General features: G+C 37.7%; 1 protein-coding gene across 7 annotated transcripts in view; it reads left to right on the forward strand.

The window, feature by feature from the left end:
• PHIP (PHIP subunit of CUL4-Ring ligase complex) overlaps nt 1-25,789 on the forward strand; it is a 137,545-nt gene that overhangs the window by 43,358 nt on the left and 68,398 nt on the right. For 6 of the 7 annotated variants that reach the window (XR_014227736.1, XR_014227737.1, XR_014227739.1 and 3 more), the window contains 5 exons: nt 919-1,017; nt 3,082-3,235; nt 4,161-4,295; nt 19,273-19,401; nt 24,559-24,784. Coding sequence is in view for 2 of the 7 variants with exons in the window: in XM_082307534.1 (XP_082163660.1) it covers nt 919-1,017; nt 3,082-3,235; nt 4,161-4,295; nt 19,273-19,401; nt 24,559-24,784 (743 nt within the window). In the remaining 5 variants the exon portion in view is untranslated. The remainder of the gene's footprint in view (nt 1-918; nt 1,018-3,081; nt 3,236-4,160; nt 4,296-19,272; nt 19,402-24,558; nt 24,785-25,789) is intronic. The other variant, XR_014227738.1, reaches the window with a different exon arrangement.

Here is a 25,789-nt window from a genome sequence, read left to right on the forward strand (position 1 = left end):
GAGTATAAAGATACTTGAAATTTCTTCTTGAGAAATGTATGTGTGTATATAGTCACATATATAATACATGCACTTTCAGATATATTTAAATAGTTAAACCTTTTTTCAATTAAGTGACTGCTGGATACAGGAAAGTTCTCAAACTAGATCTAACAATATCTTGTTTAGCTAGCCTAATGTTTTTTAATGTTTCACGTTAAGTTCTGGATGTTGGATGTGAAGAATGCTAAAGAATGCAGTTGAGTTTATTACGAAGTTTCTGCCACTTTGTTTAATTGATGTTCTAACGTACACTTTTGTTATGATACACATAGTTGTCAACGAAACTTCATTGTGCTCCAACCACCTCTTTCTCCTCCTCCTACCACTGCACCCCAAAAAGGGGGAAGAAAAAGGTGGGGGAGAAGCTCAAGCTGGGAAACACTTATTCAGATAAGAATTGTAATAGTCAGCATACAGTGCTAGCTTATTGGGAGTAGGTTTTGTTTGTTTTAAATCATGTCTGTACTTCTGCTTGCAGGGCTCTCCTGGCCCTTCAGCTATTTTTAACCTTTAAATTTCTTGCTTGGCTTTACCTGGCAGGACAGGGTCAGTTTCTTAGAATGCTCTTTGGGTTATGGTGTCCCTGTGCCAGAGCAGTGTCATAACTCGGCAAGGTGCACCAAAGGTCAAAGTACAGTTAGTTTGGAAGGGGCTTAGGATAGGGAAGCAGGTTCCACTTTTTGCAGGGCTTCAATTTTTTTACTGGTATGGGAAGTGTTTTTCACCTCAGACCAGTTGTATGGTATTCTGACACTGTTTGGTCATCTTACTTACAGCTTCTTTTTGAGTTCTAAATTCTGGTACTTCAATTTTCAAGTGTCTTTTCTGTACAGATCTGGCTTTGATCTCTGAGTATCTTTTTTCCCCTTTTGTTAGATTTGTGAGCGGAAGCCGTGATGGAACAGCACGAATCTGGCAATTTAAGCGAAGGGAATGGAAAAGCATTTTGTTAGATATGGCTACTCGCCCAGCAGGGTAAGTGATGTAAAATGTTCTGCTATCAGATAGATACTTAAAGGCCATTGATACCATTTGCTGACTTACTTTTAAAAAAGGGAGGAAGGGGAGCCGGGGGGGGGGGGGGGGGGGGGAAGGCCTTCTTAAATTATTATTGCTTAAATGCACAATATGCTTGCCTAGCTCTTGAAGTCCAATGAAAGCAAATATTTGACTACATATTCAGCTGTGGAAACTAGCTTGTTCTGATAATAGCTCCAGTAGTATTTTGATTAGATTAAAAGAATAAAAGACACTCAAAACCCATTAAAGGTCAAATTTTTATGCCTTTTTACATAGTTAATTATTTCTGAAGCAAGAAAACCATTTCACATCTGCTATTGAGACTGCTTGCATTTAAGTAATACTTAAAGATATTGTGGAATCTGCATGCCCTGAAAAGCAGTATTGGGTTCTTTCATAGCACTTGCCAGAGCAAATAAATCCCTTGCTCTGTAACGGGTTCTCATTTGTTAAAACAATCTGAGAAATTTCAGGGCTTTGTAGGTATGAGAAACTTCTGTACACTAGAATAAGCAACAGAAGAGGCTTGAAGATGGAGAATGACTTAATGGGAATTGTGGCTTGCATCTTTTTAGTTTGGCATGTAGGAGATGTTTTCCAACTGACACACATGAGAAAGATTTAGAATGGGTTTAAAGGGTAAACCGTTATTCCCCTTACTGATCATACTGAGTGTTTTGAGGGATGATATTTAATAGAAAAAATATTAAGATGGTTTCAGGAGAAATCCTGTGGAAAGATGTCTGAAAGACCAAGAGAGGGATGGAAGAGAAGGCTAAATAAGCTGTAATTTAGTTAAATGTTTAGGTCAGAGAGTATCTTGTCAGTTAGGGGCAGATGCAATAGAACATGAATGTAAAACTCTTGGACAAGAGTGTATAAAACACTAGTATGTGGAGGAACAGACTGAGTTACTCTCTCTTTAAAATGCAGCCTGTAGAAATTCTGAAGTTTTAACTGATCCTGGGAAAAATAGGAATGGATTCTTCTTCATTGTGGTCACAAATGCTGAACTTGTTCGAGAAACTGAACTGCTCATTTCAGTAAAGTACCTTTAGCTGAATTCTGTTTTGTCCTTTTGACTAGAGGGATAAGTGCAGTTCCAAATTAGATCTTTTCTGCACAAGCACAATTTTATCAAAGAAAATGAAATTGCTGCACTGAAAGGAAAGAGTGAATTCAGCGTATAAAGCCTCCTGGGTTCTGCATTGAATCTAGAAAGGAATCTGGCTACAACTACATTTTCTATTATTGAGTTGTACAATATATACTATTGTGTAATGTATTGTAGTGCTTACTGTATGGAAGATGCTCTTATTTTGTCCGTCTGCTTGGTGGTAACGTGCTATGGTTGTATTTGGTTGATGTTTTCCAAGAAATTAACGTGCTAGAGAATTCAGTGGTGATTCATCTTTAAACCACACTGACAAAAATGTAATTTTGGAGTATTCTGATATATTATATTACAGATGTCTAGTGTTTGGTTTTCATAGGGATAAAAATACATGCAAGGTTGAGTGCCATTATTACTGATAGCAAAGTGATGTAAGGGTGGTGGTATAGTACTAAATATAGCCTGAGAATTTAACTCATTTAAAGGTATCAGAATACTTCTCTCCATGTTTATAACTACTTATTACGAATATTCTCCAGGACGAATTAATGTTCACTGGTTGACTAGTTTGGATTTTCACTCTTCAAATGTCACAACAAATACTGTAACTATCAAATTTAATTGGCTTAGGTCATGTATCGGAGGGCATTTTCTGGAAAAACAGATCAACATATTCTTTAAGATATTAAGAGGACCGTATAGTCATTGTTGAAGCATCTAGAATTCTTTTGTGGTTGTATGTGCTACATAGTCGAAAACACCTTTCATTTTTCCAGTTTCTTGAAGAAGTAATGCTTCTATTCTTAATAATAAAGCAAAATACAGAAGTATTTTCACTTGTTAGGGATATAAAAATGTTCTGGTAAACTAGGATTGCTTTGAAACTTTTTGGTCTTTTGTTTTAGACAAAGTTTGCAAGGAGTTGAAGATAAAATCACAAAGCTGAAAGTGACCATGGTGGCATGGGACCGCCATGACAACTCTGTTATAACTGCAGTAAATAACATGACTCTGAAAGTTTGGAATTCTTTCACTGGCCAACTCATTCATATTCTCATGGTAAGGTGATCCATCTTGATTTATCAATCCTGAATGCAAAATTTACATATACATCTTCAACATTCTTCCATACGTGTTTTTTTTTCTGTCTGAAAACTGCTTTAACAAATATTTCCAGATAATTGAAGTGTAATAGAGATGTCTGTCAGCTGCTTATTAGAAAATAAAGCTTTAAAGTCGCAAGTAACCATTGCTGTTCAAAATGTCTGAAACTAATTTTGGACTTTTTTTTTTTCCCCCCAAAGTGCTATCTTGAAGGAGAGAAGGAAATAGTTGTTTCTTTTTACCTTTATTTAATGTGACAAATGTTTTGAAATACCTTTAATGGATAAATTTGCCCTGTTTAAACAGAGACACTTCTGCAACCTAATCATTCCATGAGTACAAAAAGATACTCTTCCAGATAAAATAAATAACATTTTTACTAATGTCTGATAATTTTTTTAAACTGAGAAAATAGGTAACTCTAGGTACTTGGCTAGAGATGGAAATATTTCGTGCAAAGCTTTAGAATTTAGTATTCATTTTGGAGATGTTCTCTAACTTTGTTACGTATTTGATTCTTTATGGGTCTAAGTTAAATTTCTAACTGCTACTCTGCTAAACAAATTGAAATCTGCAGAGCATTAAGACCAAAAATACCAAACGTTGTGGACTCGAATCTTTTAAAATCATGGCAAAAGTATCAGGACATACTTGTTGTGAAGGTGATATGCTTCATGTATTTCTTGGAAAGCTAAAATTGCAACTGGAAAGAGAAAAGTATAATACACTGCTACAAAAGAAAGAAATGTGTGGTCAAAGCAGTTGTTCTTTGCTGGACACTTTTCATAGGTTAATGTTACAGTTCCTAGTCTTATATTGAATTCCTGGGTAAGTATTTGAGACAATCCTCTTGTTCATCTTGATGTATCTTTAATTTCAGGGACATGAAGATGAAGTCTTTGTACTTGAACCTCATCCATTTGATCCAAGAGTTCTCTTCTCTGCTGGACATGATGGAAATGTCATAGTTTGGGATTTGGCAAGAGGGGTCAAAATCCGGTCTTACTTCAACATGGTAATTATTGTACTTTATGCAGCTATGCCAAAGCAACCTTTCTAAACTTTTTGCTTTTAGTACGTTCTTATGTAGGCCATCTTGAAGCATGCATTTGTGTATAGGGCAAGATCCTGCATCCAGTGAAGTCAAGAGAAATTCCTATTCAGTTTGTTGGGGCAAAGATTAAATGTGTAAAAAGTTGTTTCTTTGGCTGTATGTCATAGTGTCGTCTTTCTATATGCTTCATCCACAAGAAAGTGGAGTGTTAGTTTACATTGTCGGAGATCATGCGTAAGAGACAGGGTGACAGAGACCCTCCTTTAGTGCTCTGTTTCCTGCCTGGGGAACCAAGGTGGAACTTGGTTTATTTTTGCATTACTAATTCTTAATCTGGCTAAAGCTCTTCAGGAGTCACCTGATCTCATACAATGTTGTTCTATGCTGCCTTGGCACATTGGACTGAATACTGTCAGCCTTTCTGTGTAGAGCTCCTCCACATGCAGGCTTCAAATTTGGTCTGTTCTGCGCTAAACTAATTCTTCTGGAAGATGGATGCAACAGGTATTTCCATCTGTTTCTTGATATTAAAGTGGGTCTTTGTACATACCTTTTTCCTCAAAAAGGTAATGATGTGTTGTGCAATTCAGACTTTGTCTCCTGGAGAAAATTACAAAAGTCTTTGTAGAATATGAAGAATCATTGAGAATGCTGAGAGTAGGCAAATGGGCTTCATCCAGCCTTTAGCCATAGTGGAATGGCAGTCTTGGAGACCAGCATAAAGAAGATCATCTGGAGAAGACACCTGCCATAGATGTACTCAAAAAAAAAAAAAAAAAAAAAAAAAAAAAAAAAAAAAAAAGGCATTTAGAAATGAAGTCAAGCCAGGAAGGTCACTCCGAACCTAAAGAAAGATTTTGAGATGTTCAGTGTACAGTACCGTTCATAAAGTCTCTGAGGAAATTCTGCCAAGCTTACTGGGAGAGAGAGCAGCCTAGGCTCCTTCAGCACTGGCCAAGGTTCAGTATTGTTCCCTCTGCATTGATTTCTGTAACTGAACTTATGAAGGGTCCGAGACAATCATCCTGGAGCTATGAGTACAGATCTTTGTTAGTGCTATTCACTGTTACCAGTTGAGGTGTATGTTCTCATTGCATGGTTAGGTTGCCTTCCCACTACTACTTACAATGGATGTATAATAGTTTTCATGGAATTTTAAGGTCAGAAGAGTCTGAGCTCATCTGCTCTTTATAAGACAAGTCCATTTAAGAGCTATCAGAATCTAAATTACAAATGGCTGTGATATTAGGAAAGCCACTGAAAGACTGAAATACTTATTTCAAGGGTGTAATGCAACACAAACACCTAAAAAGGGTAAAAATCACATATATTTTAAGATCTTTGGAGTCAGAGAAATGTGTAGACAATCAGAAGATCTCAGCAGCAAGTAATCTGTTCTTCATGCTAGAAATGAACGTGAGAAAGTCTGCCTGCTGTGTGAGGTGAGGGGAATTGTAAATCTGGCAATCAGTTTGTCTCAAACCAATGAATAAGTCATATGAGCCAGGTATGCAAGAGAGGTATCTCTCTACAGTCGCTGAATATTTCACCAGCCAGTCTTCCATGTCTGATGCTTCAGAAGACGGGGGTGGAAATTAGAGGTTTTCTTAGATGAAAGAGGGGAGAGGGAAATGCTTCTAGACCATGAGACTTGATTGCACAGTCACCTCTGCAGAGCTGCAAATGTTAAGTGTTCTGGTTTACTAAGAGAGGACAGGAATACATACAGAGCTGCCAGTCTTCTCTCAGTTTCCGAACTGGCATATCAGCTGGGAACATCATTAGATTAGCCACTATTAAATTATTCTAGTAACCGCTGTGACCTTCATTGACTTGCTCAATATCTCATCTCATACTTCCGAAAAATAGTATTTGTACTCGGAGGATTGGAAATTTTTACAGAATGGGTTCTTTTGGATCAGACAGGGAACATCATCTGGAGGAACCAAACCTGAGAGTTGAATGACATAAGATGTGCTTTACCATTCAAAAACCTCTTATTATCATTGCCTGTCAAACAGTGTCTGTGATACCAGAAGTAGCACTGGATGACTTTGTCATAACAAAAACTCCTTAAAAAAAATTGTAGACCTTGGGGGTGTTGGTTGAATTAGCAAAATCTTAGATGACTCTTAGCTTAATGGTAGTCCGGTCAGGTATTCTCATCCTAGATGGATTGCTTGGTACATCTAAAGCCTTGTGGCAAATCCCTAAAGTAGAGTTGGGTATTTTTAAGACATTCCCACCCCATCCCTGAATTCCTTCATTGTCGGCATCAAAAAAAATCAAAATCTAAGGGATGCAAGCAGTGTCAATCAGTTTGACACTTAATTCCTTTTATCCAGTCAGTGAATGTAAAATTGCAAAGTCATAGTAACCAAATACAATTTTTTGGTTTGTATTTAACTTAAATGGGGGAATCAAAATTTATTTGTGCTTTGCTGGTTACAGGTAGGTGCCACTAGGAGACTCTGGTGGTCCTATGGAACATTCTCTCCCAGGTTTTTAAACTTAAGATTTGCTATTAAATCAGTTGGCACAGTCCCAGTTAATTTGAAGCATCTTTGGTCTGTTTGCCAGCTTTTGGTCTTTATAATTAATAGTAAACTCAGTCCCATAAGTGACTGTCTACATACATGGGTTTACTCTGGGTAAGTATGTATATATTTTAGATACTCCACATTATCACCTGTAGTCTTCAGTTCACTTAATCTAGTTCTGTAAGTATTGCATAACTTGGTGTTGGAGTTCACTGGCGTTCAGAACTGGCTTAATTCAGTGACTTGAGTCAGCTAGACTCAGGGAATGTATTCACTACCCCAGTGAGTGAATTTTGCTGTAGAAATATCAAGAGTGTGAGAGGGTTAAAGCTTTTTAGGCAATTTTGAGATTCAGCAAATAAGTCCTGGGATGGTTTTAAATTGTATGTAATTTTTTAAATTACAAACCCTTGTAAATGTTTAAATTGTGGCTCATTAGCCAGGGCCTAGATTCACTGAAGGACTTGATCGTTGTGGCGCCTAAGTTATTGGGGACCAAGGTCCTTAGTCTCCAAAGTGGAATGCAGTATTCTACCAAATCCTCAGTTTACTGAGCAGTATATGAGATTTAGGTGTCTTAGTGGATGATCCAGGAAAAAAAATACACTGAATGGTGGGCTGTCTAGTGAAGGCCGCTGCATGATAATGCACATAGAGATATATTTGAAATGCAGTTTCTAACTCAAAGCGGCAATGAGGCATCTGGATCCCTTGTGTGGTAAGGCACTTTTCCAAGGACTGAGAGGTCCCTGCTCTCCTAAAAGGAGGGTGCAGGAGCAGGTGGCACTCATCTTTTGGGATTGCCTTAACTAATGTTAAGCTGTTGAGCTGGGAAATGGAAGACCTAGATTCTGTTCTCTTAGCGGCAAGGTGTTCAGTTCAACATCTGCCGCTTACCCAGGAGGGCATCTCAGCTATAAACGTCTAGACAGGACTCTTTCCCAACTTTCTCTTGAAGTTGTGCTACTGTGGAGAGGCATGACTCTCTAACCTGTGGGTTTAGGCTCTTCTAGGTTTGTTTTCTTGGTATGGAAATCACGTTCTAGGTAAATTAGAAAGTGGTAGAAATAGCCTCTGGCTTCAAGCTTCAGGCAAGCTCTTGAACTTGCAGGATTAGTGCTCTGTTAGGTGATAAATAAAAGCTGTACACCACTCGGTTGTTGTCACAGGATCTGTTTTCTTTCAGGTGTTCTCAGAAAGTTACTTTTTAATAGACCTGCCACTGTTGGTTTGTTAGGAATACCAGGGTTGGCACTTGGGTGGTATGTGCTGCAGTTTAGCCTTAACGCTTGTAGTTCCTGTAGGCTTTAAGCAAAAGTTCCTCAATTCTGAGAATGTATGAGGGAAAAAGAAAGCTGCAGGGACTTAAGAACCTTCCAGATCAAAAAAGAGGTGCCTAGTAATGTTAATTGGATGCATGGGGTTTTGTTTGGTTTGGTGATTGGGTTTTTGTTGGTGTTGCAATTTGGACATTAAGTACTGGTGTTTGAGTCTGATGCCAGATAGGTTTGTGGTGTTACTGTGCTGCCCTTGATTTTTATTTTTTGGACTTGCGTAGTTTCCTTTAAGCAGTACCTCTCAGGTCTGAGCTTGCAAAAGGCATTCTGCCTGGAGCCTTAAGAGTGTAGGTTTCCTGTGGTAAAGCTGATAGTTCTTGTCCCGTGAGTGGGCTGCCCTGTAGAAGAATATTAAAAAAAGTTTCCTAAAAGATTTCAGGATATGTACAGGCCTGTAACTCTGTTCTTTCTCTCTCTCTCTCTCTTTTTTTTTTTTAATTATTTGGTTTACAGCATAGCTTTATGAACAGTTGCAGGAACATATGGTGACTGCAGTTACTTAAAAGTATGTAGTTGAAAGTAAGAAAACTGTACTACAATAGCAAGAATGAAAAACTAGGGGAGAGCAGGCATTTTTACAATCATTGTCACTGTAGAATATTGGATTTTTATACCGTATCTTTAAATGTAATTGCTTTGCCTGAATCTGATACCCGACTCAGCAGATTTTGTAAGCAGGCATTGCAATTATTGCACCGGGAAGCTTGTGTATTAGTTGATAAAGACTAGTCTTACAGCGTTTAAGTAGTCCTTGTGTAATGTAGAAATTAATCAAGTAGGAGTACTGATGCCTTTAAATAAAAAATGGTTCTCCCAGTCAACAGATTTCCAAAAAAGTCCCAAACAAAACAACAGCCAAAAGATCTTTCATGACTAGGCATTGCTCTTCTGTCCTAGTGGATTGACTCTCATTGCCAGTTGCATCTTCTGAGAAGTCAAGCTTTGATGTAGCCGGTGGTAGGCTTTCTTATGTCTGACATGATTCATGTGCCTCAGCGGCCTCCTGTGTGCCTGAACACCTGTTAAGGTCAGGCTTTTGCTTACTTGTAATCTTAATGTGTTCCTCCGAGTGGTTGTGAGGAGTTCATTTGGACTGATTCTTGTTACGTTACCTTAGAGCTAAGACAGTCTTTCTGAGCACCGTCATGTATTACGGTGTTCTTCGCAACACGCTCTGGGTGGGTGGTAGTTCTGGAACCCACTTGGAACTCAGTGCAAAGGTGGCCTTATGCTTTCATCATATTCTGAAGAATGCTTTGAAATACTCATACAAAAAGAATGTTTTTATGATCTTGTATTAAATTCACAGGTCCGAATACTTCAAAATCCTCTTACCTTTGCGACTTTATTTGACTTGCTGAAAGGCTAAGCCACCTTAGCCTTTGACACTTAAAGGTCATGCTGTGTATCTCCAGCTGTTGCAAATTTGATGATGAGTCTTTTTCTAAATGTCAAAGCACATTTCATCAGAGCGTATAGAATACCATGAGTGTATTTCAGAAATGCATTACAACTCGAGTCCTGTAAACTAAGTGGTTTGAAGCAACCTTCTGATTCTTTTGGAGGAGGAGGAAAAAAAAATTCCTCACAGAACCTGTTCTCCCCCCCCTCTCACCTTCAGCTTCCTTTGAAATGACAACCAACTCTTACATTTGTGAAAGAAAAGCTTTAATCTCTCCTAGAGACACAATTGTTCTCCTCTGTGTCACTCAGTAAGTGTTGCTTGCCCTGGAAACCAGATTGGTACTTCAAGAATAGTGGATGATCTCTTACAGCAGTGTAACTGTTACTGCTTGAATTGGTGTTTGTTGTTCTTAATGCCCTCTGTCCCACTTCTATGGAAGCCATCAGAAAAAAGACAAAAAAACCCATGAAAATTGCAAAGCCTGAGGGGGAGGCTGACCTGCCTGCTGCATCAGTGTTGGAGAAGATATGGGGTGCAGTTGTATTTCTTGGCTGTTTTTGAAAAACTCTGATCCTGGGGCTAAGACATGCTTTTTCATTGAGGCCTAGAAGGGCAACAAAGTCTTTGATAGCTGTAGTTGCTGTAAGGCTTGTTACATGTTTTCAGGTGTCCTAGGAAAAAATTGTGGATTTTTTTTTTTTTTTTTTAAACTGGGGTATATTTTCATCTAGATCTCTGTACCAGAATCCTAGCTGTTTGCTTTCATTCTGGGCATTTTTCTGTTGGAAACTCATGATGAATAGTCCCACACTATATAAATATGCATTGTATCCAGCACTAGGAAGCTTGTGACTCGCATGTGTTCTTCTGATATGCTTATTAATTAGCAACACACGATGAAACTTAGACTTTTAAATATGAACTTTTTTTTTAAACAAAGGACTTAAATGCTTCTCTGTTTTTCACAAAATGTTAAATAGCTTATCCAAAGATTTTGCTAGTGTGATGAGCATGGTTTCTTCTATGTGTATTAAAAAACATATATTAAAACAGGTACAATGTAAGCAGCTGAATTGAAAAGTGTTAATTTTCTAAAAAGTTAAATTTTTTGCAGTTGCAATTTTAATATCAATTTAGTATGATGTGATTTTGTCCAACTTCATTTAAAATTGTCAGCCCAGAAGCAAATTACTTGAGATTTTAGGATTAAGTCTGGATTTAACTGCATAAACAAAGTTATATTTCCTTTTTTGTTCTTTTTTTCTTCTGAAGAAAATTTGTGACAGCTAAAAGAAAAATGGGGACAAAAGTTTTTGTTCTTGGAGTTCGGAGATTAAAGGACATCTTACTGGAACCTTATGTAAATAGTTATGGATCCTTTCAGCAAGATAAAGTTATTTTGACTTTGCATTATATTGCCACATCAAAACTTAAATGTAATCATTCCCCTTAACAGCTATGTTAATAGGGAACAGCAACTCTAAAGTTCTTGGTACTGAAAAGCTTTTCAAAGTACTTAAATATAAACTGTTGTTGAACATACAGTGTAAACAGGCATAAGTTACTTTATCAGTGGAACTAACAAACCTGTAGGCTGATCTTCCGCTTATGTTCTTGGTTGGAGTTAGGAAAGTACTGCAGAAGTTAATAATCTTTGAAAGGAAGAAATGAAACAAAACAAAAAAAAAAGAAACCAAAACAAACAAAAGAAGCTTGTAGCCTTGCAGCAGGGTAAAAACATTCATGAAACTGTGAGCTTCAGTTGTTTGGATGTTTCAGTTGTAGGGTTGTTTGGATTATGACTTCTTTTGCACAGCATTGGATGTCTTATACTGTCTTACCAAGGTGACCAGAAGCTTGAGTTGGCTTCTCTAATGACGTCTCAAATTTGATGGGACAGTGCTTGTTATCTGAAATACAAAAATGCAAAGCTGTACTTGAGAAAGCTGGTCAGGGTTTCTTAGCAAGACTTAAGACCAGCTACTTAGCATGACCAACAAATTAAAGAGAAAATACCTGAAAAGGGGAAAAGTACCACAGCTTGTTTCTGTAGTTTTCAAGCAAACATGCATAATGCCTTTCTCAGCGTTATTTAATTTTTAGAGAAAGGACTGTATATTGTTACTTTAAAATTAATTATCAGTTAATTTTAAATTTCCTTTTTAATCTCTATACATCTGCGTCAGGTATGTGAAGCGAGGCAATTGTGTAAATAAAGCTTGATAGACATTTTTGAAAAGCTGTCGTGGTTGTGTCTGGGTATTCCTGAAGTAATAGTTGTGAAGAACAAAAGTTTTAGTTCACTAGAAGATCTCTCTCTGTACTTGAGAAGGTAAGACTCCAGTATCTGCTTTTCATGCTTAGAGGATTACAGCAGGACCATATTTCTAACAGTTACCACTAGAAAAGTTAGGTAGAAGAAAAGGTGTGTTGGAAGGATCTTGTGATGATGCAGGATTGCTCACTAAAACCTTACTTGCTTATTACTCTGCTGCAATAGCTTTCATTAGATTATGTTCTAACTTTTTATGCAGTGAAGTATGTAATGCTTTTGTATGATTAAAAGAATAGAACTTGTTTGTTAATACTCAAAACTTATTTTTAGGTCCCTTGATTTCCTGACCAGTGTTGAAGTTTAGACGTAAGCTCTTAACAACTGTGCTGTAGTAAAGAAAAAAATGTGACTCTCTTTGGTCCTTAGTTTTCTTTTTCAGGTTGCTTCTTTCTTGAGAAGCCTTGGGCTGAGGAAACAAAAAATGGATTTGATATGCTTGTTTTGAAGGTGGTCTCTGAAATTCCTTTACGTTGTTTGATTGCCTTTGAAAACAAATGGAGCAGTAGGATCAGCAAGCAGATACTAACCTACCTTTTAAGGCTGCCCTCTTCTGGTTATGTGGTGATTGTAGTTGTATAGCTCTAAAGTGCTGCTGCTATTTCAAACTGTGTCTTAAGGAAACGGGTTATGCTTCTTAGAAATGCTGTCACAAAATCAGGAAATGTAGTGATATATATTATGACAAAGCAATAGTTGTATTTAAAACATTAAGCTTGTTTTCAAAATTGAAAATGTGTACTGTCACTCATCCAGTGAGAAAGCTTGAAGCAAGTGGATACATTTGTACTAGTTTTGTTTTACATTCACTGTGTGAAGTTACCATGGTGAATATATGCCTTTTCATAGCCAGATACTAGTTAAATCTGTGTAAAACTGTTAATGCAGATAAATGTTTTATTTTAAAAAACAAACAAACAAACAAACAAAAACAAACAAAAAAACCCCCAACCACATGTTGGTGTTAAGGTTGAAAGTTCCAGCCACATAGACACTAAGAAACAAGGACAAGATTGCTGAAGCTAATGTCTGAGTTTTTTGTCCCTAAGTCTGTAGCTAGCTGGTTGTCCAATTAATGTAAAGTTGTCTGGTACTATTCCTGGTTCCATGTATTTCTTTCCAAGTGGGTCTTTAATTACTTTTATAGGATATGTGGTAGTTGCATTACACAGTTCTTTTTCAAGCTTATACATTTCCCCAACTTTCTGACACTTAATATATCTTTTGAAAAATTTTAATAGAAACACTTTCTTAGCTTTGTGAGCTTTAGATATAGTGTAGATTTATTTGAAGCTATTAGTATGAGCAGCGACTGAAATTGTCATAGACAAAACTTGACCATAAAAAGATCAAGTTCAAGCAGCCCGTAAAAATTTTCCTGATTCCTACGCTGGAAATTGTAGAGGGTGTAATTTTGACCCTACTTGAAGTTAATGGAGAGCCTGCGCTGCGGTTGAAGAATCAGACCATCTGGATGCAGTGATGTGTTGGTTGTTCCCACACACGCCCCCCCAAGTCTCTCTGCCCTCTTCCCACATGTCTTATGTTTTTATATAAATCAGTGCGAAAAATTGGGAACCCCCATGGAGGTGATAGTAGTAATGTATTTCATAATGACGATGATGTCTAGTTTTTGTGAATTTGGACACGCACATGCCCTGTTAATGACTGTTTGAATGTTTTAGTACAGTTCAATCCTTGTTTTGCTTAGAATTTACCGTCAGTGTTATGGCATCAACTGGTTCAGGTCAAAAGGGTTTCTTCCTGCAAATTGTCAATCAAGCAGAGGCTACTAAGTTGCAATGAGATTTTGCTGTGTGCTCCTGCTCCTTCAGAGAGCTGGTTGTTGACTCAGGTCTTTATTTTTAGCTTTGAGTGGACACTTCTTTACAGGCAATTCCTATGCTATGCCTCCTTATGTCTGTGTATCTTAATGTTTTTCCTATGCTATCTTCTGAGGTCTGATCTTTCACTGATGTGTGCAATGCGGTTCCTTACTTTCTAATGCTACTTCTACTTTCAGTGCAACCTGATAAACTCGGAAGCCCTAACAGCATTATCGTATCAGTTACAACATCATTTCCTTTTTGTTAATTAGTAAACCTGTATGGCCTACGTAGATCTTTGTTGACAACTACTTGATTAGCTTTAGCCTAAATGGCATACCAAAAATTGGAGTCCCTGTTAGAACAACATGGAAGATGAGTTTCCATCTAGGACAGCTCAACAGAATGCTCTGTACATGGATTTTTCTGCCACACGGGGTAATTTTTTTGGCCTAATGTCTGAAAAGGCATACTGCTTGCTCATATGGACAATGTGTTGTAATCTCCAGGGTAAACTAGAGATTTAAAAATGGCTATTTCTTATGTTGTGGCCTTCATAAAATCTGAAGAGACATCCAGTTTTGCTGGGATTATGCAGGATTGTATTTTTAGATCAGGTTTTATAGTCATCCAAAATACAGAATGACTTAGAATAAGATTATAGATGCATTATTTTTGAATCAGTCAGCGTGTAGTCCCACTGAAATGTTCTTGAAATTTTTGAGAGGTTCCACCATTGAATAGTACATAAGAGTGCATCCTGAAGAGCAAAGCCAGCATAACACTCCAGTAGTCCAAGTAGAAGCCAGTACTGAGTTCGCAGGATATTTATTAAGGAAAAATTCCTTTTAAAAAAAAAAAAAAAAGCTGTAAATACTTTTTATATAGCATTTATATAACTTCAGCCATTCATAGCGTGGGTGATCTGTCGGATCTTTTCATTGATATGTTTATCTTTCAAGACAAATACAACATTCATGAATGGATAATTGACTTGGATAGTAGGAAGACAGAAACATTTTTAATAAACATTTTACTCTTAATTTAGTTTCTTCTTGTCTTCTTCCTACCGTGTGATCCTTTGTTACTCTTCTGGCAGCAGTGTAGAAGCCTTTTTGATTTTGACTTTTTTTTTTTTTAACTGGCTTAATAAAAATTAAGTGTTCTTTTCCACTCCTCCAAATCCGCAGCAACCTCTCCTAACTTTGCAGAAAGTCTGTAGATATTTTTTTGGCTTACCATGGAAGCATGCTGTGATGGGAGATGGTTCCTTAAAGCAAAGGAGAACATAAACCTGCAAAGGAAGTTCAAAATACTCAGAGACTGATTGACTTGAGCAGCTATGGTGTAGTTTCATCACTTATGAAAGAGCTTATATGTTTTAATAACAATTAGTTAACTTTGTTTTTTTGATAGTTTCAGAAAGTTATTCTAGCATACCATTGTTGTGATGGTTAGAATCTAAATTTTAGGTTTCAAGTTTGAATGTTGCTTGTAACTGATTTTCATTTGTTCCTATGCATTTAGATAGAGTAGGTCTCTTCCTGCTAAAGGTCTTTTTTTATATGAATACAAAACAGTCCTCTTTCCTTGGTGTCCATGTGAAGAAGCTGAGCTCTTAGGTTTTCCATTATCAGGATGAGTGGAAACATTTCTCTGTAGCCGTTCGGCTTAGAATTTACTTTCTTGAACATGGGAGGCAAAAATTAATGTGTATTGCTTTGGAAGAGTTCGTTCTTATTGTTGTCTAATGTCTAGCGTGTGTGCTTTTTCTCTTCTGTATATACTTCTGGTATATTTTAGGAGTATAGTTGTTGTTGTTGCATTACATGTGATGCATTGCAATGAATACAGAGTGATCTTTCTCCCTGTGTTTCCAACTAATTGCATCAGTCTCTTAATGTGAAGGACGGGAGAGAACATTATCTACCTCAGGCTAGTAGAGGCTTAGTTCACTGACTTTTTAAACAGTGCTGATGACTTGTGTTGGAAGGTGTGATAGAAATGCATAGTGTTATTGTGTGTAGACTGAGTTCCATTATTTTTTCTGGCAGTAAGTGTGTTAGTAAGTTATTTCTAATAAACTTAGTAGGTTCATGGTCTATTGCATTTTGTCCTGTTGGCTTTTAGTTGCTGCAGTCGATATCATTTGTGCAGTGTCCCAAATCTCTTCAGTGGATGATTTCCTGATGTTCATTTCATCCACAGGCTCTTACTTTTTCTGTAGTCACTAACAGAAAGGCCTGGCTTGAGGAACATCACTGATAACATCCTTTTAGCTCTGTATGTCTTTCCAAAACCAATAACTGTTATCTTTTCCTTAGCAAGTTTACCTGCTCTGCATTTCTCCTACTAATCACAATCTGTTCCATTTGGACTAAGTTTTCAGTGCCATATCATGGCTGTGAAATCTAGCTAGGTTGAATGAATTATATTTTCTTGGTATAAAAAAACCCAGTTATTTTACTGAAGAAAGTCTGCCAAGTTTGTCTGGTACTCTCTACTCTTGATTACTTTTCTTTTTACTGGATTTTTTTTTCCTTTTTTTCTCCCATGTCTTTTCTTAAAAAACTAGTCTTTAAGTCTTTCATACTATCTATTGATAACAGGTCAGAAAGGCTTATTATTGAGGTAGTACTACTCTATTTTCATACAACAAATTATGGATCTAAGACATGTTACTTTGTGTACTAGTTTCACAACTCTATTCTCCCTGGTTTGGGGGAGAACAATAAGCTCTCTTCAAAACTGAGAGGAAAATAATAACTTCCCTTTTTCATTCTCTTATTTCATCAACATTCCTCCCTTTGTGAGGTACTAATGTCCATCTGTTTCCTTGCTAGTGAAAATGTGGGTAAATAGCTTAATTCTTGGGGTTGAGACTAAAAGTAATCTTAACTTAGTCCTCATTGTACAGCATCACTGGTTCTTCCCTGTTTGCAGCTGAAGAATCCTTGCTACTTGCTTTGCTACCAGCAGTGTCTTAACACGTTCACTCTTGGCAACCCTTTGTTGGGACAGCTCTTAATTGACCAGTGCTTTTTCTGTTCTCATGGGCTGTCTCTTCCCTTCACCATTGATATCCTTTCATTCAGGAAGGAAAGGTTCCAAACAGAATAAACAGGTTCCAAACAGAATAAACAGTTTATCTTCTTGGGATACAGTCTTCATATAGTTCTTGCATCTTTGATTTAAAAAGGATGGAGTGGGGAAAGCAGCTTCCTTCTTGCTCAAGTCCCTTATCTAGCTTGCTGAAGTTACAACTTCACTGATTTACTACAGCTTCCCCTTTTGCAACTTCACATTTGGTTTCTTTTCCAAATGACCAAATCCTCTGTGCTAGCTTTATTATTGACGAAATTCCATTGTAAAGTGTCATTTATTAATCCCAAAATATTTTTGTTTAAAAAAAATTCTACTGGGTAGCACACTCTGGCCCACTTTGCCCTTTAATTTGTAATCGTAATTATATCTTGGAAGCTTATCCCCAACAGTAATTTTTGTTCTTATAATTTAAGGATCTTTATTTCCAGCTAATTGTACCTCAGACTTGAGGGGTTGTACTAAAAGGTCTTACTGCTGTCCTTTCCAAAAGCACTTTTTAAACCAGAGTAGAACTATTTGCACTGTACTAATCAGTGAATAGTAGATCACTATTCTTTTGCTTTACATAAGAAGGGAATGTCTTCCAACTAACACTCTAATTCCCAGGGGTTTCTTGAAAATGGTCCATCCAAACCGTTTCTTGCTGGGAAGGATTAAAAAACCCATCATTGTAATAGTCGGATTTTTTCCTTCTATTTCTTATTTTACCCCTCACCATGGTTAGCAGATAGTTCTTCCCATAACATGCCTGGTTTTCCTTGTAAAGCAAAAAGTCTTCAAATCTCAGGCTCTAGGAGAACCCTGAAATTCTATTTCTGAAGGACTTTAATGTTAGGAAGCTTGATACTTGTCATGTTTCCTTTGTTGGAGGAAGGGAAAGGGAACAGAAACCTCTATGCAAGTATTCCTTTTCCAGGTTTTTACTATACATCTGCAAAGCTTATTCTTGGGCTGAAGTTCCTTCCCCTTTCCACCTGCCTCCCCAAACTGTCTCCCTTTAATGCGGTGAACTTTCTACGTACAAAAAGCAGCACAAAGTTGTAACTTTGCCTTGGTTGTTGGATCTTGCTTAGCCTAAATTAATTCTGCGTTCTTAGCTGTTGTGATGTTAGTGTCACTCGCTTGAAACTGTTTTTATTTTCCATCTCTTTCTGTAGGACACTTCTGTTAAGAATTCATTTCTTCTGGAGTAATGGGCAAAATAGAACATAAAACTTGCATTGGTTTATCTTCTTTTGCTAATCCAAAAACTCATTTAACTTTTATGGAAAGTACCTGTAGTAAGAAAGACCTTTATGAAACACCTGAAAGCACTGGTAATAGGTGTAGCAGCCTCTGCCGTTGGGGGGGATGTGCAGGGGTGTGGGTGTGGATGTGCTGCAAGACCGTGGGCAAAAGATTCAGACTTCTTGCCTTTGTCTCAGCCTGTAAGATAGTGAGAGCAGTACCTACCTCACAGGTTTTTCGAGGCTTGGTTCGTTAACTTTTTAAAAAAATGCTGATGGCCTCTGTAAGGTGCTACAGAAGTGCATAGTGTTACTGCCTGCAGGCTGAATACCATTGTTTTTTTTCTGGCACTATATAGGCCTGCCACAGTTAGGGAAAGAATTTTGTTTGGTGTCTCTTTAAAGAAAATGCAAAAGTGCTTTGCTGGGGAGAATAGCAAGGGGCTTTCTGAAGAGGTGCTGAAGACGTGACAATTCAGAGTGGTGATTGGTCACCTCTGCTTGATTGACAGGTTGCAGGGAAAAACAAAAACCCATTTGTTCTGGCTTAATGGAACTGGAAAACAGAAAATGAGTATCAGGTAAAAATTCCTTTTTTAAAATCTTTGCAGTTCTCCTTTAAAAAGTGGAGTTTTTAAACAAATCTACACCTCCCCCACTCCAGTAAATTAGGAGTAGGAATTACAGAAACAGGCAGTTGCTAAGTTGTGTAATGTGGGTTGTCTATGTCAGTGCGTTTTCTAGCAGGCAGGTGTTCTGAAACACCGCAGCAGCCAATGCTACTGGGCTAGCTTAGCAAAAGGCAGAGGATGGAAAGGGTGTAGTGACTAAGCCCTGAACTGGACCCAGCTCTCTGGTTAGGCTCATTAGCAGGACGTTCAAGGGGAAGCTTTTATTTTCACTTCCTATACTGTGCCTGCTTTGTGGATAAAGTCTGTCAGTTTCTACTACTATCAATTTGGCATCTTTCATGAACGTTATTACAAAGTTCACTGAAAAGTGAATAGCCAAAAAGTAAACTATGTTTTAAAGTAACTTCCATCTAGCAGTATACTGTCTTACAGATTTTATAATAAATTTCAACATCAGCACCACAGTTTTGAGAATCATAATTGAAAATGATTTATTTCTGGTAACTTAATTATTTTGTATGTTGATGTATTTCAGATTGAAGGACAAGGACATGGTGCAGTTTTTGACTGCAAGTGCTCTCCTGATGGACAGCATTTTGCATGTACTGATTCTCACGGTCACCTTCTGATTTTTGGCTTTGGTTCCAGTAGCAAATATGACAAGGTACAGTGCAAGATGAAAATCAAAATGTTTGTCTGTGTTGAATGCATTTGTGCAAACTTTCCTTCAGAGCTTCATTTCAAAAGGGTGTTATCTTAACACAATTTTGAGCCGTTAATATGGGATGTTTCAGATTCCTGTTGTTGACACTGAGCTTTCTTTCACTGTCTTTTTTTAAACTATGGAAACATGCTATCAAGCTACTGTTTACATAGGAAGTTAAAAATAATCAAAAAAAAAAAACCAACGCCGCACATTAAAAAAATTACCCAGTCACTGTCTACTTTCTTAAGTGATGAGGTTCCAAGTATCTACTAATGGATCCACGTGGATAGTGTGAATAAACTGCAGTAGAACTGATAATAGTTAAATATTTTGCTTTAAATATTTTTCTGGTTCCTAAGACCAAAAAAGGGGTGGGGGGGAGGGTGTAATAGAACTAATTCCTGCTATCTGTATTTAAACATTGCATAGCCTGGGAGACTATTATGTATAATAAATGTACTATATGTTCTAGCGGTACAATTTTATGTCTGCTAATGAAGTTCTGCTGTCATGGATGCCTTGGTGCTTACACAGCAATGATCCACCATTACTGTGTAATTAAAATATTACATCTTTATTCTAATGTCGTAGTCTACATTGTGTATTCTAAGTGTGGGTGTCTTGCCACAGACCCTCATGACTGTAAAGATATGTGGTGGTGTTTTGTTTTGGTTTTGTTGTTTTTTTTATTTATTTTTGGTTTTTTTTTTTTCCCTTTGTGGATGAATATGCCCTACAAACCATACAGGTTACCTAGTTTGGAGTGCCCACAAGGCCCTAATTCTTCTTTTACCACACAGGGATGAGGTGAGGTGTGCCTGTTCTGCCTCTTTCTAAGACTTAAGGAGACATATCTGCTCCAAGATTCTAATCTCTGCTTCTGATAGCTGATATTTGAAAGTTGTTGGTGAAGTGCTGGCTTCTGGATCTTGCCTCCTGCATTGGATCTTTGGACTCAGGCTGGCCTTGAAAGCATTTTGGCAAACAGCAGCACAGGGCCTGAAGGAGGGAGATCAAAAGGAGTTTTAATCTTTGTCTTGTAAGCCACTGCATTTCTTTCTGTACTCTTCCAGCTCTTATTTTGATGCTACTTATGGCAGCATTTTCATATTGGGGATGATGTCCCCCCACCCCTGTCTGAACTATGATTTGAAGTACTTGGTACTTGGCTGCTGTCGCTATCCCTCAGCTATCACTAGCTGTGTATTTCCCCTTCCATTCCAAAGAAAACAAACAAGAGCAGAGATACCACAAACAAGGAAAAAACAGGATTATCAGGTCATTTTCAAGGTCTTTGCCTTTCAGAGTTCTTACTCTTCCAAACTTTAAAGCCTGTTCTAATAGAAACATTTTCCTCACAACGTCCATGGATTGTTCCAGGTTTATTTTTTTTTCCAATAATTTTGGAGGTGTATAGTCTGCTGCTACTCAGAAATGTTGGAAATGAAGTTGAAACAGAGAGCCTTTTTGTCTTTCCTGTGATGGACCAGGAGTTTCCTTTACACTGCCGTTTGAGAATTTACCCCGTGAGGGATTAGATCTGTTTAAAGAATGAAACTAATTGCTTTTCACTTCTTGAATTCTACAGACCCTTTGTTCTCTTGAGGTTTTCACTGCAGCCTATGAGAAAAGATTATGTTTAAAATTTTTCACTTATTGGGTGATATAACATGATCCTCTTCAGCTGTTACTGTGCCAGTGGTAATCTTGGCATTCTTGACCATAGAAGAAATGGGAGCAAATAGGACTTATATTTGTTACCTCTTTAATCTCAGTCTTCACCTCTCAGAACTTGGAAATTTCTGATCTCTTTCTTGTCTGGTTCCATCTCGTCTTTCATTTTTGTCTGACGTGCTTTATGGAAACACGTAACTACAGATAGGTATGTGCTGGAGATTTAGGTGTTCTTTTTCCTGTCCTCCCATCGTCAGATACTTGGGGTTTTTTCAGACATGTTCTGAGAATATGATCTGGTAGGACCTATATTTTTTTGGCTCTAAAGTGGTTTCCATCCATCTTGAGGAATGATTTTTACAGGAGAAAGGAGTGTGGTAACCTGTCGTGTATTCCTGCATTTGCAAGTTGTGCTCAGGACAATGATTATAGGTGAGATAGCGTTAGCTCTGCTCAGAGAGCAAGCTCTTGGTTTTCCATGTGTGTGTTTTCTCATGTTATGTTCACATAGTATCTGTGTTTTCTAGTTGACTTGAACCACTGTCCAGGCTCTTTTTTTTTTTTTCCCCAGTGTGATCTTGGCCATTATGAAGGCGATGGGGTGGTTTTGGTTTTTTGTTTTGTTTGTTTGTTTTGGGTTTTTTGTTTGTTTGTTTTTGGGGGTTGGTTTTGTTTGGTTTGGTTTGGTTTTTTTGATGATACATGTTTTTATGGAGTAAGTCGGGGGGGGGGGGGGGGGAGAATACATTTGCTGCTTTTTTGGGGCTCCTTTGTTATTTGACCCAATTAAGGGAACCTCGAGCCAATCTCAGCTGAGATTTCTGAGTGAGTGAAGATCATCAGAAATCAGCTGAGCTCCCTGTCAACAGGGCACGTGCACTTCAGAAGTTCTTGCTTAGCTGGAAACTTGTCCAGGAATGCTTAACTGTCCTAAAGCGTAAGGTACCTTTCTGTTGATTTTAAATCTTAGATTGGACTAAGCCTCTTTCTGAGGCTTTAGTTCCTATAGACTGCCCAAACCACAGTTCTTTGTTGCAAGTTGACAGCTCCTTCGTGGTGGATTGGTGCAGTAGTGGGGAAAATTGCATTTGTGTAGGTGTGCCATTTGATGAAACTGATCATTCTGAATGTGTAGTGTAGTTACTGAAGGAGAGTCTATTCGTAGAGCTCAGACCTTGTGAAAGTTCCCACTGAAACCCAAGCTGGGTTTGTGAAGTTGTATGTACACAGGACTCATATGTCCTAATGGTCATGTAGTATCTTCTTTCTGTCATGAATTTGATCTCTAATAGTATATCAAGAAATAAGTCTGATTGTTAGTACTTTTAACTGGTTGTCTGCTGAATATAGCCATTTAAGATTCTCTAAAACATCTAATTATTTTGATTTTTCTCAGGACTTGGAATAGCCCTGGGTTCCAGTAGGGACATTCCAGTGTTCTACCTGAGAGTTGGTCTGAGCCTGGGTTCTCATGAAATGCCGTTCTTGTCTCATGGAGTAAAAAATTGTTGTTTACTCTCTCTACCATACTTGATTGCAGTACAGAGTACACAAAAGGGTAATTGCAAAGAAGTCCCCCATGATCTTGTACCAGAGACTATTCTGGTAGAGGTCACTGAATCTAAGGAAGGATGTTCAGATCTTCCCTTTGCTTACAAAACCTGGAATGCAGACAACACAGTGCATTAAAACTCACAGTCTGCATGATCATGCCATTGGAATCTCTTCTTTGTCAGTGTTAGAAGTACTGAATAGGAAGATTTATGCTAGGTGAAAATACTGGATAGTCAACTCTTATGATTCTAGGAAAAATCTGAAGTCCTCCTAGAGGACCTGTATATTATATTGTGCTATTTGAGCTGAAGGAACAAAGTTGTTAAGCAGGCCTTGATTCTGTCAGTCAGACACATGAAAGTACTCTTATCTTTCTCATTCGGCCTCTGTTAAGTTAACAGAGAATCTGCCAACAAGACTTCATCCAGTCAGGGCTTCTTCCTGCAGTAGGATGTCACCTACGCACTTTGTAAGGGTAACCTTTTGAATCCCTGAAGTAAATTCTTTGCCGTTGCATCTTTCCAATTTTCTTCCTGTTGCTACTTTTCCTGAATTTTTGTGGGGTCCAGATCCCATGGTTCCTACGATATTTTTAATTTTTTTTAATCCACCTCACGTGGATGCATCTAGGCACTTTCTGATGTTGTAATTGACAAATGTAATTGAAAAATGTCTTTCCTTCCTGGTCTTCTCACATCCAGGACAGGAGAACTTTGTCACTGAGAGACCAAACCTCTGAGTAGATGCTATAACCTCTGCATTACTGATTTCTGCGTAACAAGTTACTGGAAACTATGTTATAGACTGGTCATGATAGAGCATGCTCTTCAAAAATTGGAGTATTCTATGACAACTCAGGCATTTCTCTGTCTGTGCTCAAATACCTGTCTTTAACACGTAAGACAAGATTTTTTTTTTTTTTTTTTTTGAGATCTTTATGCCTTGAGTCAATTGTTAAATAATTTTTATGCTGCACTGGAAATCTAATTTGCATGAATGATGATTTTATGATTTTATTTTTACTTGTTCAAAGTTAAATTGAGTACATGAGCTGGCAAGGGGTTTGCTTGCCAGTAAGTAGTGTTGGGATGTGTAGTATACACGTCAGCTAGTCTTGTGTTCTCTTTCTCTTTTCTCCTTGCGGTTCAATATCTTTCTCATTGCACGATATTGAGATGCGTGTGCCAGTAAGGGATGGAGCATAAGGCTTTTTACATACTATTTGGATGGAAGAATTCCTCAGTCTTGAGTGTCTGTGGAAAGTCATCTAGAATAAATTATAAGCAAGTGGAGTGAAATAAAAAAGAAAACTTTGAACCTGAAGAATTCAACTTTAGATCAGCTTTATTTTATCTACTGGAACTTTTTCACGTACCTAGCATTATAATAAGAATATATATGTTTGGCAGCTGGTGGTAAAATATTTGGCAATGAGATGATGTGATAAATATTTTCCTATTCCCCTTCTTCCTACACCATAGCTCATATAAGTCTGTGACACAGTTTTCATTATCAGAACATATATTCATGTATTCAGAGAATAGAAGAAAATTTGTAACCTATTTAATACGCCCATGCTGTGTTCTGTCAAATATCTTCAAGTAGTTAAACATTGCCCCATTCCCCTGTTCTTTAAATGCTCCCCACCCTCAAATATATGGATTATTCTCCTTGCACTATAACATAGAAAAGGAGTACTGGGGGAAAAAAAATCATGGAGTCATTACATTTTCCCCTTTAAACTGAGATAAGCAGATCAACTTATAAGCTTTGTTTTTGCAAAAGTGACCATGAGTAACATTGTTAAAAATACTTTCGGCAGTTATCTTCTGTATGTTTTTTTTTAATAGGTTCTTTAAAAAAATTACAAAATGACTTTGTTTACAGATAGCAGATCAGATGTTCTTTCATAGTGATTATCGGCCCCTTATCCGTGATGCCAACAACTTTGTCCTGGATGAACAGACACAGCAGGCTCCACACCTTATGCCTCCCCCATTTTTGGTTGATGTGGATGGCAACCCTCATCCTGCAAGGTATCAAAGGCTAGTTCCTGGTCGTGAGAACTGCAGGGAGGAACAGCTTATTCCTCAGATGGGAGTGACATCTTCAGGTACGGAAAATTTCACTTCAGTACACAGTAGCCTATCTAGTGACCTCCAAGTGTTCTATACTTTCCTTTTCACTTCATCCTTTTTCTTCATTTCTGGGCATAGTAGTTCAAGTAGCGTGGAAGAATTGAAATGTCCTTGGCACTGATTGCTTGTGACAATTTCATTTACAGTATTGTCATTGATTAAGTCAGTACTAGTTGATGCTACAATGCCAGTTAGCTTGGAGCTCATTTCATTATTGGAACAGTGTATGTTGCTGAGTGAGCTTTCAGTTGATCCCTTTGGGGTAAGATTTCCTACTTCAGAAAACCTAGGAAATAGACTGATCTTCCACAGATCAGTTCGTACAGGTAACGCCTACAAGAAGAGAAGAATGAGAGGACACCTGAAACATGCAAAATCCTCCTCTTTAGATGAAGGCAGTCATTCAGCTTACGCTTTGATGGCTTGGTTAGAGAACTCTGAAGACTGATGAGGATACAAAATCTAGGAAGTTCCTCGAAAGTTGTATTCTCCGTGCACACAACATGAGAGGAAAGTGCATATTTTGGGCCAGTAGCTGGCTGTTGGAAACTGCCTAAATGTTGTCCACATGGGTGGGGATGTAAAAACAATGCCTGCTTGTTAAGTGTCGCTAGTTGGATATTAGTATGAATGAGCAAACAGTGACTGGTGAAAGTAGCTTTAAATGTTTTGAAGATAAGTATTGTTAAGTATTTGGATAAATACGGGAAAATACAGGAAGACTGACTGTGCCAGTAAATAGTGGCTTATATGTACACCATACTTAAGCCTGTGGTGTGTCAGACATCCCAGGAAGGTGAACTGACAGTGTTGTTACCAAAAGATCTCTTTGTCCTCATTCGTAGACCTGAGAATTACAAGCCACTGAATACTTAAATAATAATTTTTAAGGAGCATTTCCATATTTCCTCCAAAATTATGGGAAGAAATGTTACCTGTAAGAAGGAAAAAAATCCTTTCTGGTGAATATATGCCATGTT

This window comes from Platalea leucorodia, assembly GCF_965183815.1.
Source record: "Platalea leucorodia genome assembly, chromosome: 3".
NCBI classification, from domain to species: domain Eukaryota; kingdom Metazoa; phylum Chordata; class Aves; order Pelecaniformes; family Threskiornithidae; genus Platalea; species Platalea leucorodia.